Source organism: Strongylocentrotus purpuratus, unplaced genomic scaffold (genome assembly GCF_000002235.5).
Source record: "Strongylocentrotus purpuratus isolate Spur 01 unplaced genomic scaffold, Spur_5.0 spur5_scaffold_18, whole genome shotgun sequence".
NCBI classification, from domain to species: Eukaryota; Metazoa; Echinodermata; class Echinoidea; order Camarodonta; family Strongylocentrotidae; genus Strongylocentrotus; species Strongylocentrotus purpuratus.
Window position 1 is genome coordinate 17,690,155 of NW_022145603.1, and position 15,145 is coordinate 17,705,299.

The 15,145-nt window shown below is 39.1% G+C and overlaps 1 protein-coding gene across 2 annotated transcripts in view; it reads right to left on the reverse strand.

Moving 5' to 3' along the window:
* Positions 1-861: 861 nt before the first annotated feature.
* LOC100891240 (N-acetylglucosamine-1-phosphotransferase subunits alpha/beta) overlaps positions 862-15,145 on the reverse strand; it is a 36,985-nt gene continuing 22,701 nt past the window's right edge. The window contains exons 20-29 of one of the 2 annotated variants that reach the window (XM_030989332.1): positions 12,461-14,949; positions 10,557-10,753; positions 9,130-9,282; positions 8,267-8,441; positions 7,418-7,503; positions 6,541-6,639; positions 6,160-6,327; positions 4,035-4,125; positions 3,182-3,247; positions 862-1,410 (exon numbers count right to left, since the gene is read on the reverse strand). In XM_030989332.1, the coding sequence (XP_030845192.1) occupies positions 1,396-1,410; positions 3,182-3,247; positions 4,035-4,125; positions 6,160-6,327; positions 6,541-6,639; positions 7,418-7,503; positions 8,267-8,441; positions 9,130-9,282; positions 10,557-10,753; positions 12,461-14,949 (3,539 nt within the window). In that variant the 3' untranslated portion in view covers positions 862-1,395. Of the gene's footprint in view, positions 1,411-3,164; positions 3,248-4,034; positions 4,126-6,159; positions 6,328-6,540; positions 6,640-7,417; positions 7,504-8,266; positions 8,442-9,129; positions 9,283-10,556; positions 10,754-12,460; positions 14,950-15,145 lie in introns of both variants that reach the window. The other variant, XM_030989330.1, reaches the window with a different exon arrangement.

Here is a 15,145-nt window from a genome sequence, read left to right on the forward strand (position 1 = left end):
CAATGTTCATTTCAATGTTCTTTTCTATGTTCTTTTCAATGTTCATTTCAATGTTCTTTTCAATGTTCATTTCAATGTTCTTTTCAATGTTCATTTCAATGTTCTTTTCAATGTTCATTTCAATGTTCATTTCAATGTTCTTTTCAATGTTCATTTCAATGTTCTTTTCAATGTTCATTTCAATGTTCTTTTCAATGATCTTTTCAATGTTCATTTCAATGTTCATTTCAATGTTCTTTTCAATGTTCTTTTCAATGTTCTTTTCAGGAATTTCACCGCACCATATGAGAGTATTACTTTATATTAAAAGAATAAAATAAAAAACACCAACATCCTCATGCATATTTCAGCTAACATGAGAATTCAACATGATTTTTAAACATTAAACAATGTTGAATTTCCTATTCCTAAAATTTAGGACAGATTAGTAACTAATGCCTTAAGCCACAATGTGCAGTACATGTAATGTCGATTATTGTATCTACAGTATTTCTAATGTTTATTAAGTACATTTTATGAACTTATTGCTCAAAAGTCTAATGCTTGCCTACATACCAATTGCATCTTAATAGCAATTAAATGGAAAAATGATTTGATAAATAGAAATAGAATGCTGACTTTAAGCTAGGCACTGCGTGAGATTATTTATATATAAATAAGAATACATTGCTCAAAATTGTACGTGTATAAACTCAGTGAAAAAGGTGCTGATTCAACACATTATACATTGAATGAGAATTTTTACACAGAGACTACGTCACAAATTTGTATTTGTATGAAGGGTTTTGCCAGCGGAAAAATCATTGTATCTCATACTTCCTGCAAAAGTACCGAGTCTCAGACAACCGTGCAATTTTAAAACAATATCTCATGGTTTGTGAAAAAGTATGCAGATGACCGTGCAATATCATTTCAATATCTCATGTTTTGTGGTGCGCGAACGTGTTTAACGCGTATTCAAGTTGACATACACATAGGCGAAGACAATGGATGTATGCGCGCAACCCTTGCAAATTTCTTGGGTGTAGAGGGCGAAATTTGCTTTCTCTTTGTATCTAATACGCAAGTTTTCCTTCAGGGTCAAGGAGATATCTTTTTGGGAATATTTCACTCGTCATGACGCAACGCTAGAAATATCCTCATCGATTGTTGCGATAGACCCTTGCAGCCAACTCAAGGCCATTCAATATTATATAAATACTAAAAGGAAATAAGCATGACTACCTTCCCCCTTCATATCTGTATAGCTTTGGCTTTGGTCCACTCAAGACTGGCGGCAGTTAACCACGTAAATGTAAACATTAATACTGAACTGACGAGGTGGAGACATAGACGGAGAGTTAGTAGCCACACGACAAGCACAAGTTGACAAGATGGAGTTAGGGAGGGAAGGGTCTACATAGAAACGATCTGTGACGGTTTCATAAAAGAGAGGAGATAAAAAAGAAGAGAGAGAGACAAGAGAAAAATACTGAATTACAGATAGGAATGTGCATTAACAAAGATATAACATATATTTAAACACAATATGAATACACATAGCAACGTCCCCAAAACTTCAAAGGCACATGAAATAACTACCTTAAATACGTTTTTAAGAATGTCTTATACAACAACAACAACAAAAAATTCTTCTAGATTGAAATTATCTAACTAAGTTCACCATTTGTGACTGCATTTTTGAAAAAAATTAAATCTCAAACATTCTCATATTTTCATATTTGCTTATTTTCACATTTGCTTAAATAGATAAGTTTTGAGGCATCATTTTAAGCATTCTAGACTGTCAATCTAACTAAAATTTACATTTAAAGGCATTTTTGTGACAAACAGGCAAGCCTGTTTAATAAGCCACCTCTTTATAAAGGCCACCTGTCATAGTGGTCACCTTTATTGCCTCCCTCTAGGAAGATATGTGTGTTGTAGAACATGTCTAGAAAGGTTTTCTATATCTACAGTGGTCACTATCTTGGTGCAGTAAAACCTGTGTTTGTGACCACCTGTCTATAAAGGCCACCTGTTTAAAGTGATCATATATTGCCTCCCTCTAGGAATATATGCGTTATATAACCTGTCTAGAAAGGCTACCTGTCTACGGGGGCTACTTTATCTGGTTCCCTATGGTGGCCTTAATAGCCAGGTTTGGCTTGATACATGTACATGCACAAGCATTATGGGAATTATGTCACAGTTAAACAACATAGAGAAAGATGTAACTGAAGATTGGTACATGTATGCCTTTATATCCTCCTCTCGGAAAAATTTGTGTGGTAGAACCTGTCTAGAAAGGCCAGTGGCCACTTTCTTGGCGCAGTAAAACTTGTGTTAGTGGCCATCTCTCTATAAAGGCTACCTGTCTATAGTGGTCACTTTCTCTGGTTTGCTTAAGTGGCCTTTATATACAGGTTTAATTGTATACATGCACAAGCATAAATGTGAACTACAGCAGTAAAACATCATAGAGAGAGATACATCTACAAATTGGTATGCCTTTATTTCCCCCTCAAGGAAGAAATATGTGCTGTAGAACCTGTCTACAGTGGCCAATTTCTCTGTTTCTTTTGGGCGGCCTTAATATACAGGTTTGATTGTATACATCAGCAAGCATAAATGTAAACAAACATAAATAAAACAACAGAGAGAGAGAGAGAGATACATCTATGGATTGGTATGCCTTTATTTCCCCCTCTAGGAAGATATTTGTGTTATAAACCCTGTCTACAGTGGCCATTTTCTCAGTTTCAACATGGTGGCCTCAATGGACAGGTTTGATTGTATACATGTACAAGCTTTATGTAAACTACGGTAGTAAAACAACACACAGAGAGAGATACATCAACAGATTTGTATGCCTTATGTTGTAGAACCTGTCTAGATTGGCCGCGTTCTCTGGTTCCCTATGGTGGTCTTAATAGACAGGTTTGATTGTATACATCAGCAAGCATAAATGTGAACTACGGCAGTTAAACAACATGGTGATACATGTATCTACGGATGGGTATGCCTTTACATGTATTTCCCCCTAAAGGAACCTGTCTACAGTGGCCACTTCCTGAGTTTTGCTTGGGTGGCCTTAATAGGCAGGTTTGAGTGTATGCATGCACAAGCATAATGTGATCAACAGAGAGAGAGAGATACATGTATCTAGGGATTGGTATGCATACTGTTAGACATGCTGTACCGTTTCAGCTACGCCACTGCCTCTCCACCGACGCCTCCCAAAACACCGCCTCTTCAACGCTAATATCTGCGTGAGAAAAAAACAATACAAAAGAAAGCATTTACATTTATGTAAATACAGAGAAGGAAAACAAAAAATCAAATCTAGCTTCTTACATGCCACACAAATTATCTCCCTTTGCCATATTGTATGTATCATGTGATAGATATTAAGGCATCAAGATTATTTATCTGAATTTATAAATGTGTTTAAAGGGTAGACACCCCTCCCAAAACACCGCTTCTTCAACGTTAATAGCTGTATGATTTGGATTTGGATTTGGAGCCTTATAAATCTTATGTATTATTATTATTATTATTATGAAAAGGACAGAAAAGAACATTCATTGGGATAATATGATGTACTCTGTTTAAATGCCACATTTATTTGTTTCACTTGATAAAAACGAATGAGTGTGTAAATCATTCTAGTATACAGTGAAATTAAACAAAACAAAACAATACAAAACATTTACAATATAAAAATTATGTAAATACATGTACATAGTAGGAAAAAAATACCAGTTTAAGTCTGTATATGCCACACAAATTATCTCCCTATACCACATTGTATTAATCATGTGATAGATATACCAAAGGCTTCAAGATTATTCAACTGTCTCCACTTCAAGATTAACATCTCACCAAAGGACGTTAGTGTCGGGCTGGGATTTGAACCTGTACCTTGTGATCTGCAGTCGGGTGACTTATCCAATAGACCATAACACCTCTACAGGTACAATATAAATAGAAAGATTTTGGAAAAGTAATAAAGCAAAAAAAGGGCTAAATCGAGGAGAGAATAGTATACTTACACGACTTGAACAAAAAGACACAGCACTAAAGGTGATAAGAGCTCCTAATGATAGATGAGTCCAGAACCGCAACCAGTCTCTGTATTTCCTCCTGTAACATAGCAAGATATGGAAAATATCAGGCACCAGCCAGGGGTGATAGTGAGAGTTTTTTAAAAATGTTTTAGAAATCCGAGCACTTGCGCGAGGTGTTCAAACAAGTCATGAAAAAACAGCACCTCACCCCCTAATTTTAAACCGGATTTACATCGATCTCAGGGACTATCCATTTTTGGAGAAAAAAATCATGATAACCAAAATAAAATAAAAAACAAAATAAAAAAAATCAGGAAATTATCAGACTTGGCACCAGCACAATATTTTGAAGTCTCGCTCAGATATGATGCAGCAAAACCTTGGCATTTTTTTCAGAATGAAGACGTTAAGTGTTATATGCTTTATATTCCTGTATCATATAACACAGAGCTCAGTGAATATATGCAGGACCTTTGCTGCACGCAGATGTCATGCACTTACAAGTAAAAAACAATATGTGACCCGGCACCACAAAACCACCAAAATGTCGCAAAAAATTATTTTCCTGATTTCATCTGATTATGAAAGAAGAAGTTCTCCTCATTAAAATGGTATATTACTTGTCCAAATTGAAGCTTCCTAACCCTTTCAATTTAGTGAATGAAAAGAGCTGGTGAGGGAGGTTACTGGTATTAAATTGTGAGAAAGAGAGCTTTAAAGTTTGGGGCTATTCAAGCATGCGGAGCAAGCAAACCACAGGGAAATCAATAGAAGGGTGAATCAAAAGGCCATAGCAACCACTATGAAGAGATTTTCAGATTAGGCTGAAATTTGGCCTGATGGTCAAACATAGTCTGTTCATTATGTTTCTGAGGTTTCAATGTGTGGACTTAAGTCTTTCAAAAGTTATTATGTTGTAAATGTATAGAGTTGTAATTGGACAGATTAAGTGAACTGCAACATAGTGCCGAGACACCTGCACTAGACAATGCCTATTCATGGTGGACCCGGAGTCTTTTTGTTCCCCCTTACATAACACTGCTTGTCACCTATCTTGTTTTGTATACATCTGGGCAATTATTTGTAACCACATTATCAGGAATTCTCTCGTCGCTGTCTTGCCCGAAGTGTTCAGTAAGCAAAGCTGTAAGGTTGGCCTGATCCCCCGCAGCTAGCCCCCGCATCATCGCTTCGTTGACCGCCCGAGCTACCCGGGCATCTGCGTTGGTGCACCCCGGTACCATCCCACGGCTCTGCTCACGTACAAAACCTGGCATTGTAACGACGTTGTAGACTTTTTCACAACTTGTCACTCTCAAATGTATAAAATATAATAATGTTCTTACTCTTGATCAACAAATTCTGGATATGTGATGTACAATCAAGCTACTCGAAGTCGTTAACGGAGAATATAAGACGAACGCAAATCTGGAACTCGGATGTGAAAGCGGATACAAACAAAATGGCGCGCCGCACTGATTGCTATAACGGACCAATCACAGCCCGCGTAGCACGACCCGTTAGCAACGACCGACCATTTCCGGACTACGATAATTTCGCTCGGGAAAAGTGATCAAATTTTGGAAGAGACCGAAGGCTGTGCGAAAAAAACTGGTCTAGAAAAACCGTTTAAAACACATCTTCTACTATGTTTTAGACTTCCAAATTTTGATACTAGGTACAGAAAAGACCACTCTTTCAGAAAATGCAAAAAAACAAAAATCTATTTTTTTCACCTAAATTGACATTTTAGCTGATTACGGAGAATCGCTGGTTGCAACTTTTTGTTGGTTTTGTGGTGCCGGGTCACATATATGCACATTCTCCACTCCCTGGGGAGCATTCCAGCTCACAATGCTGAGCAAACGAAACTACAATAACTTTTGCATCCTACCGGGTACCCATTTAACACCTGGGTGGAGAGTGGCAAATGTAGATTAACGTCTTGACAAAGGACGATAGTGTGGGGCCAGGATTTGAACCCTGTATCTTATGATCTGCAGTCGGGTGACTTATCCACTAGACCATAACACTAGAACTCAACCTTCTACATGTATATAAACAATTAAATTTTCTTTTCGATAAAATATTGTCCAATTGATGAACTCACCATCCTCTAAGCTCGTCTATATGCAGGAACCTGTTCCGGTAATCCCGCGGTAGTTCAAACTGGGACGGGATTGGAAACAGCGACTCGTAGAAATCTTGGAGAACCGCTTTCACCATGTAAGCGTCGGAACTCTTGTGATCAATGTTGTCGTTAAGGCAGACAAATTTCCTGAGGATAGGCAAGAAAGTATTCACAAACATAATATTTGTTATTTGTTATCTTATAGAACTTAAACTTGTATCCTCGAGCGACATGATTGTTAAGAACAAAGAGTGCAGTTAGATCAAAGTGTTCCAAATCATTCAACATTTCATTTTGTTAATTTGTTCTATGAATGTAACATGACCTAAACCACAACTGTAGAGGGAGTGATCCACTTACTTTGGATTTTTGCGAATGTCGTCAAGTTGACCTATGACCTGTGACACGTTTGTTTGGATCATCTTGAAGGCGATCTCGTCTTCGCCCATGATCTCGTATCTGAAGCAGAAGATAAGGAATTCAAGAAAATTTGAAAATAAAGGGTAACAAAAACATTGAAAAATCACTTGTGTAAACTGACTGTGAATAGATAATTACGGTGAAAACAGAAACTTTGTTTACAAGGACTTTATAGACCGTGTCCGAAGTGAAATGCGAAACGGAAAGCTTATCAGCCATAGATTAAAATTAGTCCTTTATAATATTGTCCAACATAGATCTTAGAAGATTTACAAAATATTGGTTGGAAACTTCTTCAAATTGCTGTTTTAAATCAACACAACCTGTCTGGACACACAACATCTGGATATACCAATTAAAAAGAAAACCCTACCTTTTGTTAAACACTTTAATATGTATTCTGCAATCTAAATGCTTTTTTTAATAAGAAAAGGACCAGCATTGAAATTTAAATCATAACAAACATCAATTTAGCCCTGGAAAATTCCCAATTCCTCTTCTGAATTGGTTAATGTAAAGGTGTTGTGATATGTCACCGAACTTGCGATCACAAGGTCTGTAGTTAGACCCGCCGCGGCACTAATGTCCTTTGGCTAGACATTTATCTACACACTCAACCCAGGTGATGTAAATGGATACCTGGCAGGAATTAATTCCTTGAAATCCTAGAGCGCCGTAATGGCAGTACAGCTAAAGCCGGAGTAATAATCTCCAAATTTGGAAGCGCATAGAGAAGTTTAAATGTGATATGTGCTCTACAAGAATAGAATATTATTATCATTTATCATTAAATACATGTAGGTCGCGGGGTACTTACTTGTACATATGTTGACCTTTGACACTGCCTTGCATCTTTTCTATCAACGGAGGGCAGTGCATCAATAAGTTCTTGGTTATCTGAGGCTGTAGGAATGGAATGAATGAAAAGGGTGATATAATGAGAGATATTGCATCAATAAGTTCTTGGTTATATGAGGATGTAGCAATGAAGTATGTGAAAAACAGTGATATAATGAGACATATTGGCTGAGATGGGATATGTATCTACACATATCAGAATTTTGGTTTCCAAACATGCTACATCCAGAGATTTTTTCAACGTCATTGATCAATTATAAAAAAGCTATTAAAGCACCTGGATTTTTTTATAAAATATAATTATTTTATTATCAAAACAAACAGTATAATAGCAAGTTTCATTTTATATTGATGATACCAACAAAAAACAATAATAATAATAATTATGAGAAGAATTAATTTTTATTTTTCTGGGAACTTAATAGTTTTATGGATAAAGTCAAAGTCCCAAGCATGTTTATGAAAGGAAAACTCTGATTTTCTCCCGATTTTTCCCTGATAGAGTTTCAGAAGTCCAGGGTCAATATAGGAGGCAATTTTATTTACCACTTCCATAAAAACATGGAACAGGCAAAGAACACATAAAATATTTCTTAAAAACATGGATAAGCCTATAGAATGGAAAATTCACTATAGGAAATTACGAAGTGGTTGGATCATCAAAAAGTTACAGAAACTTATTGGTAAATGATCCTACACAAAATGCTAAAATTAACACACTCAAAAAGGGACAAAGAAATAATACAATGTTAATTACGCACATGAAAAGTGTGGTTGTCAAACTCAAAGAATCAAATAATACACTCACCATTTTCTCTTCATAGTACTTTTCTATAGCGTCCTCCGCAGGCGCGATGAGTTTACTCGACACATTATCTGCACAATGGACGATCATACTCTCAAGAGAAGTCAGCGTCTTCAGGTCTAGTGGTAGTTCGTAGAGCCGCGTTGCCAATGTGCGGATCTCACGGTCGGAAAGCACCCTACAATACAGGTATGGATCACAAAGAAATTGAGTGTTTTTTTTTAAATACTGAGAGATGGGTTTGTGGGACTACATACATGTGTGGCATCAAAATTTGGCCAAAATTTGGTCTAAAGTTGACAATTATTTCTAGTCTGATTTAGTAAATGAGGAGAAATCAAAACATTTTTTTTGCTATACTGCTACTATGAGTGAGGTCAATACTTAACTACTCCATGTTCAACCTTTTCCAATTGATTCCTCACATTGTCTTTTACAATGCAATCACACGACCAGAACTCAACTTTGCTTTAAAGCATGTCTGCACTAGTTTGGCAAGGAGGGATTAGACCTCCCTGCAAGGTCACTGACAAGTGGTTATCACATCAAATCAGCTCTCAATTATTAAACATAAGAAAAAGGGGATCATGGGGGACCAATGGCCACCGCTTAGGTATTGTTTGCTATAAAGAGGGCGCAAGTAGCTAGGAGTAGTGCAGTCCAGCCTTAAAGCCCCACTGCACTACTTATAGCTACTTGCGCCCTCTTTGGCAAACAATGCCTAATCGGTGCCTGTTGGTCTCCCATGATCCTCTTTTTCTTACGTTAATTGAGAGCTGATTTGATAAGATAACCACCTGTCAGTGACCTTGCAGGGAGGTCTAATCCCCCCTGGCCAAACTAGTACAGACAGGCTTTAAACTTACCCTGATCCATCTGTATCAAACTCATCAAAGACCTCCGTCACGTTGACGACCTTGGGTGTTCCCATCAGGTAGTAGAAGTAAGAGAAAGCATGCTGCATGTCCCGAGGGTGGCGCAGGCGATGGGACGCTGTGATGTCATACTCTTCCGCAAACCTTCCAAATAAAACGGTCACACAGTTATTATTCAAGACTACCAATGTAGTATGTTGACTATTACGGAGTGCAGACGTGTTTCATTGCTGCTCTGAATTTCTTTCACTATGTTACGCCAAAATGGACTTAAATTTCATATTTTTCCTGGAATTGTGCTAGAATAGTATCTATGGTAATCTTCAGATCTTTATACTGACAAGCTTCTGATTCTAGGGGAATTTTGGAATACCCTGTACTTTCACTATCTTGTAGTTTTGTGAGTTATTGTGAAATTTGGATGAACGCACAACACGGTCTTCATTGACGGACATGTCGGAGAATATCTAAGATCTCATGAGTGTTTTCTGTAGCTTCCTACAGTGTGATGATAAGAATTCTGATTCAGAATACAACTAAATTCCTAGTTGTTACAGGTTTATGATAATTCCCCAAAGGTCTAGGGAGGAGAACAAAGGTCAGAGCTTCGGAAACAGATACAAGCAACAACTATCTATAATCAGACCTGCCAACCTCTGGATTTCACAAACTGTATTCTTTAATCCAAAAAGTTGTGTTTTACTGACAGAAATTGTAATAAAAATTAAAAAAACACTGATCAATGCCTCTTACAGTTCCTACATACAGGAAGAATTTTCTTTATGGATCATTGGTTGAATATGCATGATTTCATGACTGGTGTGTTCGATGAACCAAAGAAAATCCCCAAATTGCCGATGTGAGATGCTAATAGGATACTTTACAGGACAGAATTTTTTTTTTGTATTTACTTCTAAAAATCGTACAAAATACGATTAAATCATACTGGTTGGCAGCTCTGTGTAATCCTCTATTGTTCTACAGTTTGTTACTCTCAAATCTTGAGCCCTTTATTACTAGTAAGTATGTCGGATGGTAACAATAGTACAACACAGTCCTCTCATCAGCTATACAAATGCTCTTCAGGGGGATGTTTCACAAAGATCCTAAAGTCGAACTTAACTTTAAGTTGGACTTAAAAATTATGGAGAGCCATTTGTAGCCTTAAAATAAGGTATATTAAAAAACGAAAATTCAAGTATTCTGGACTTTTGTTTAAAAATTCCATATTAAGAACATGAATTCTTCTTGAGAATAGAAAACAGGAAGGATTTGAATCAGCATTTTATGCCTTTTAAAATAACTTTGTACAAAATATTTTCATAGATGCTAACGGCTTTCCATAATTGTTAAGTTCAACTCAGAGATAAGTTCAACTTAGGATCTTTGTGAAACAACCCCCACCCCAGTTCACTTACTCTGCCTGGAGGTCATTCATGATGCCTACGTCCCCCATGTGGGGCATGTGAGCGGGGACCTTCCTGGCCTGGTAACCAAACTTCTTGTTGAACAACTTGTTGACGTGCCTGAGAGAGTCCCCAAAGGTGTCCAGGAGACGGCGTTGGGGACCAGTCTGCGCAGAGTACTGCTGCATGGCATCCTGTCTCTCCAGAAGCTGCAGTGAGAAAAAAAAAATGAGAAAAAAAGTCTAGAGTGTACACTTTTAAAGGCATTTTTTAACAATGTTTCCATTTTTACAAATCTGAGATGCATAAAGGTAGCCCTATGTAGAGGTGTCGTGGATGAGTAGATACGTCGCCAGACTGTCGATCACAAGGTCCGCAGTTTGAGTCCCGCCGCTGCACCAATGTCCTTTGGCAAGACATTGATCTACATTTGCCACTCTCCACCCAGGTGTTACATGTAAATGGGTACCGGAAGAAAAAATCCTGTGAGCGTCAAAATCGGCAGCCTTGCATAGCCGGGTAATGTTGGAGCGCCTTGAGGACCTTGCAAGGTCGATACATGTACGTGCGCTATATAAGAATCCAATATTATTATTTTAATTATTAATGTCTGTGATATGGTGTAATATTGAAGCCCTACAAAAATTGCACTTCAAAATGATCATGAAGTGCTTCAAAAAAATTAAAATCTTTTAGTGACCGGTTTTACCATACTCATTTTCCCCAATAGACTGAAGTGTTATAAAAAACGGTTCAAAACCGTTGGGAAAACAGGTTTCTGATATTTCAAATTGCAATCATAAATATCTTGATAATTAAACATGCGATGGGCTTGTAAAAGTCAAGGGTTTCATTTCCGACCTTAAAGTTTGTAATTATGATTGCAGCATGAGCTAAATCCAGATTTTGTTTAGAATCAGAGGCAATAATACTTTTAAGTTTCGAGAAAAAGTCTAAGGTTCATTTCACCTCAAAATTAGTAATCTCTCAACTCAAAATGAGGACTAATGTCTATATTGTACACTTTTGAACATAGGTTTCCAGAAAGAAGAGCGGATCTTAGGCTCATAACAGTAGGTTTGAATGCCAAGCAATAGGATTTGTTCCTCTAATATAAAACTTTGGCTAATATCAGTTTAGTGTAACCTTGTAGTGTTGATCTTGTTAGCTTTTGATCAAAATTCTATGAAAATCCTTCAGCAAAAAGTAACAGAAAAATGAAATATGAGTGAATTTCTGTTGCAATATATTGTGTCATACATGAACAAGAGTAATTTATTTAAAAATATGCATTAAAGCCCCTCTGCACTAGTTTGGCATGGAGGGATTAGACCTCCCTGCAAGGTCACTGACAGGTGGTTATCTCATCAAACCAGCTCTCAATTAACATTAGAAAAAGGGCACCAGGTAACGCTTAGACATTGATGGCTGTATAGAGGGCGCAAGTAGAATACGTAGTGCAGTGGGGCTTTAAAGTCTCTCAATTTACAATGCAAAGTGGAATCTCATAATCAAAATTTTTTGCATATTAATGGGCAGCTCTTTATTTTATTTTGCAATCTTAATCTTTAGGGGGCCTTACCAAACTTTAGGTAGGCTTTTAGGGTTAAATGTACATGTATGATGCAATGGATTTACAGTCTTTGATATGCAACAAAGCCTCAATTTTCAGGGTGAATGACTGTACGAACATTTCAGATTTAAAGGCCCACTGTACTTACTTGTAGCGACTTGCTCCCTCTTTATAGAAAACAATGCCTAATCAGTGACTATTGGTCCCCCATGATCCTCTTTTTCTTATGTTAATTGAGAGCTGAGTTGTTGAGATAGCAACCTGTCAGTAACCTTCCTGGGTGGTCTAATCCCTCCAAGCCAAACTAGTACAGATGGTCTTTAAATAAAAGAGTACAGCATACCTTTGTGAGATTATTGAAGCTGTCGGTCCGTTCCCAAGGTAGGAAGCTGCTCTTCCGATCCTGCTCCGCCTTCTGCCTCAAGGCATCGGCCTCAGCGATTGCATTCTCTTCTTGAAGAGACAGAGGACGCTCTACCACACTGCCGCTCCACTTCTTGACCTCATGATCAGTGGCAACTTGTTGCTTGGTGCTCAGGTCTTCTGTTGAGATGACTTTCTTCTTCAGGTCGTGATCACGGACACCACTTGTGATTCTCATCATGATTTGCTTGGCCTTCTCGACCCAGGCAGTTTTGCTCCTGAGGATATCCCTAGATTCTTTCAGGAGGCCTTGGGTGACATCACTGTCCAGAGAAACCTTCTCTTTGTCAGTGATCGCTAAGAGCTTCCTGAAGCCTCTGTCGTTTCCTTGAACACCTCCTGCATCGTCCTGAGGGTTCTGTCCTCCTCCTCCTCCTTGATCATCATCAAAGTCCACTTCTGCAGCATCTGGAAGCTGGAAAGGTAGGTTGTTCTGCTCCTTCAACAGATTCCCAATATTGTTGTTGTCCATGAAGTCATTCTCATTCCCTGGATTCAAGTCTACCACGTCCTTGTTCTGCAACTGATCTTGTACTTGCTGGTTGTTGCCTTCCTTCAAGTTGTTGCCATTCTGGAACTGGTTGGCAAAATCATTCTGGATTTTCACTGCAGGTTGTGCATCATTTGCACCCTGGAGGCCAACTGGTGGGTTCAAATTTGGCTGATTTTGATCAATTCCTCTTCCAAACCCTTCGTTCATGTCATTGTGCTCTACAACTGGTTGCTTACCCAATGGTAAACCGTCCTCTGGTGCCAGATCTTGACCAACACCTGCCAGGGGTTTAGCATCAAATACCACCTGCTGATTCAATCCATTAAGTTTATCCTGCCCTCCAATTGGTTGATTCAATATATTCTCCTTTTCCATTGGTTGATTCAAATGACCCTGACCAACCATCGCATCAGGTAAACCTCCGTCCTTCGGGATCTTGATGCCATTCTGCGCATCAAACTTGTCCGCAATGTGTTTGTATTTTTCTCGTGTCTCCTCCAGTCTGGGATCTTGTTTTTTCAAACCAAGACCCTGTTGTAGACCAAGCTGATCATCCTCCCCAAGATTATTGAGATCATTGTCCTGACCCATCCCTCCGCCCTCTTCAACATTCTGCTCCTCCAGTGGCCTTCCATCTTGGTTACCTTGACCGAATGTGTCCGGAATCTGTCCAAGCGGCACCTGTGCTTGTCCAAGGTCAAGTCCCTGTCCGAACTGCTTACCAAGCCCAAGACCTCTATGCAGCCCTTGCCCTGCTATTTCTCCGGTATTTCCATCAGGTATCTGCGCTCCTGCTTCTCTCTGTCCTTGACCTTGAACAGGCTGCAGAGGATTGTCTAGTTCTTGGTGAATCCCTTGACCTGGTTGAACACCCTGTCCAAAAGCCTGTCCCTGGTTCAGATTCTTCCCTGGTTTTAGTTTGTTGCCTCCAAACATTTCGTCATCAAATGCATCAGCTTCCTTCTTCAAGGCTCCTGCATTATCACCTAACCCCTCACCAATATTTCCCAAGTTCTGACCAAATGCCTGATTTCCTGCATTGTGCAAAACAGGCTGGCCCCTATCAACATCAAGTCCTTGTTGAACCCTGGCAAAGGCATTGTCTAGCGGAACTTGGCCTTGCATCTGCTGCTGTGCTGGATCAACAACCTGGCCCTGTTCTTTAGACAGTCTATCTTGAAATATCCCCTGACGAGCTTCGTTTCTGAAAACTACATTTCCTTGTGGCTGCACTGGCATTTGCCCTTGTACCTGGCCCTGCAGGATACCCCCTTCTTGCACTGGAGCTTGTCCGAGGGGCAGCTGCCCTAATCCTAACCCTCTATTTTGTACTTGTCCTAGTTGACCAACAGGCAACTGCTCATTCCCTAGTTGTAATCCTTGTTCGATCTGTTGACCTATAACTTGTCCCTGTCCAAAACCTTGCCCTACCACCCCTTGTCCTTGCTGTTTAAACTGCCCCTGTCCAAGATTTTGCTGCCTTGGTATTTCCCCCAAGTCTGTGTCTTTGAAGACTGCTTGCCCTTGTCCCAACTGCTTCCCGGCATTCTCCAGCTGTCCTCTGAAACCTTGCCCAGCCTGAGCAGCCTGTCCAAACTGCGGAACAACCTGCTGGTTGATACCTCCCTGCCCAAGCTGTCCATTTTGTCCACCAAAGACTCCATGAGCCTGACCTTCTCCAAGAACTTGACCTTGTAATTGACCTTGCCCTTGACCTTCACCTAGTCCTTGACCATGTCCATCAGGCTGTTGCACTATTCCCAATCCCAACCCGTTGTCAATGATGGGTTGTTTGCCTCCAGCTTGGTGAAGACCTTGGGCTACTTCTCTCCTGCGCTTCGTATACGCTGGCGATAGCATGTACTGGGCGAGTATCTTGGATCTCAGTCGGTCATGTCCTCTCTGGGTTATATCGCCTGTGAAAAAATGAACGAGAAAAAATATGAATACCATACAAATTGTTAAGCTTTAGCTTTTAGTGACCTGCATAGAGTTACTGGTAGCAATTTTCTGTGTTAATGACAGAGTATTTGTCTTTCGATAATAGCTCACATTGATAATGCGCCTAATACTTTGTTTCTAGGCGCAGTACATATTATTACCCCAGTCATC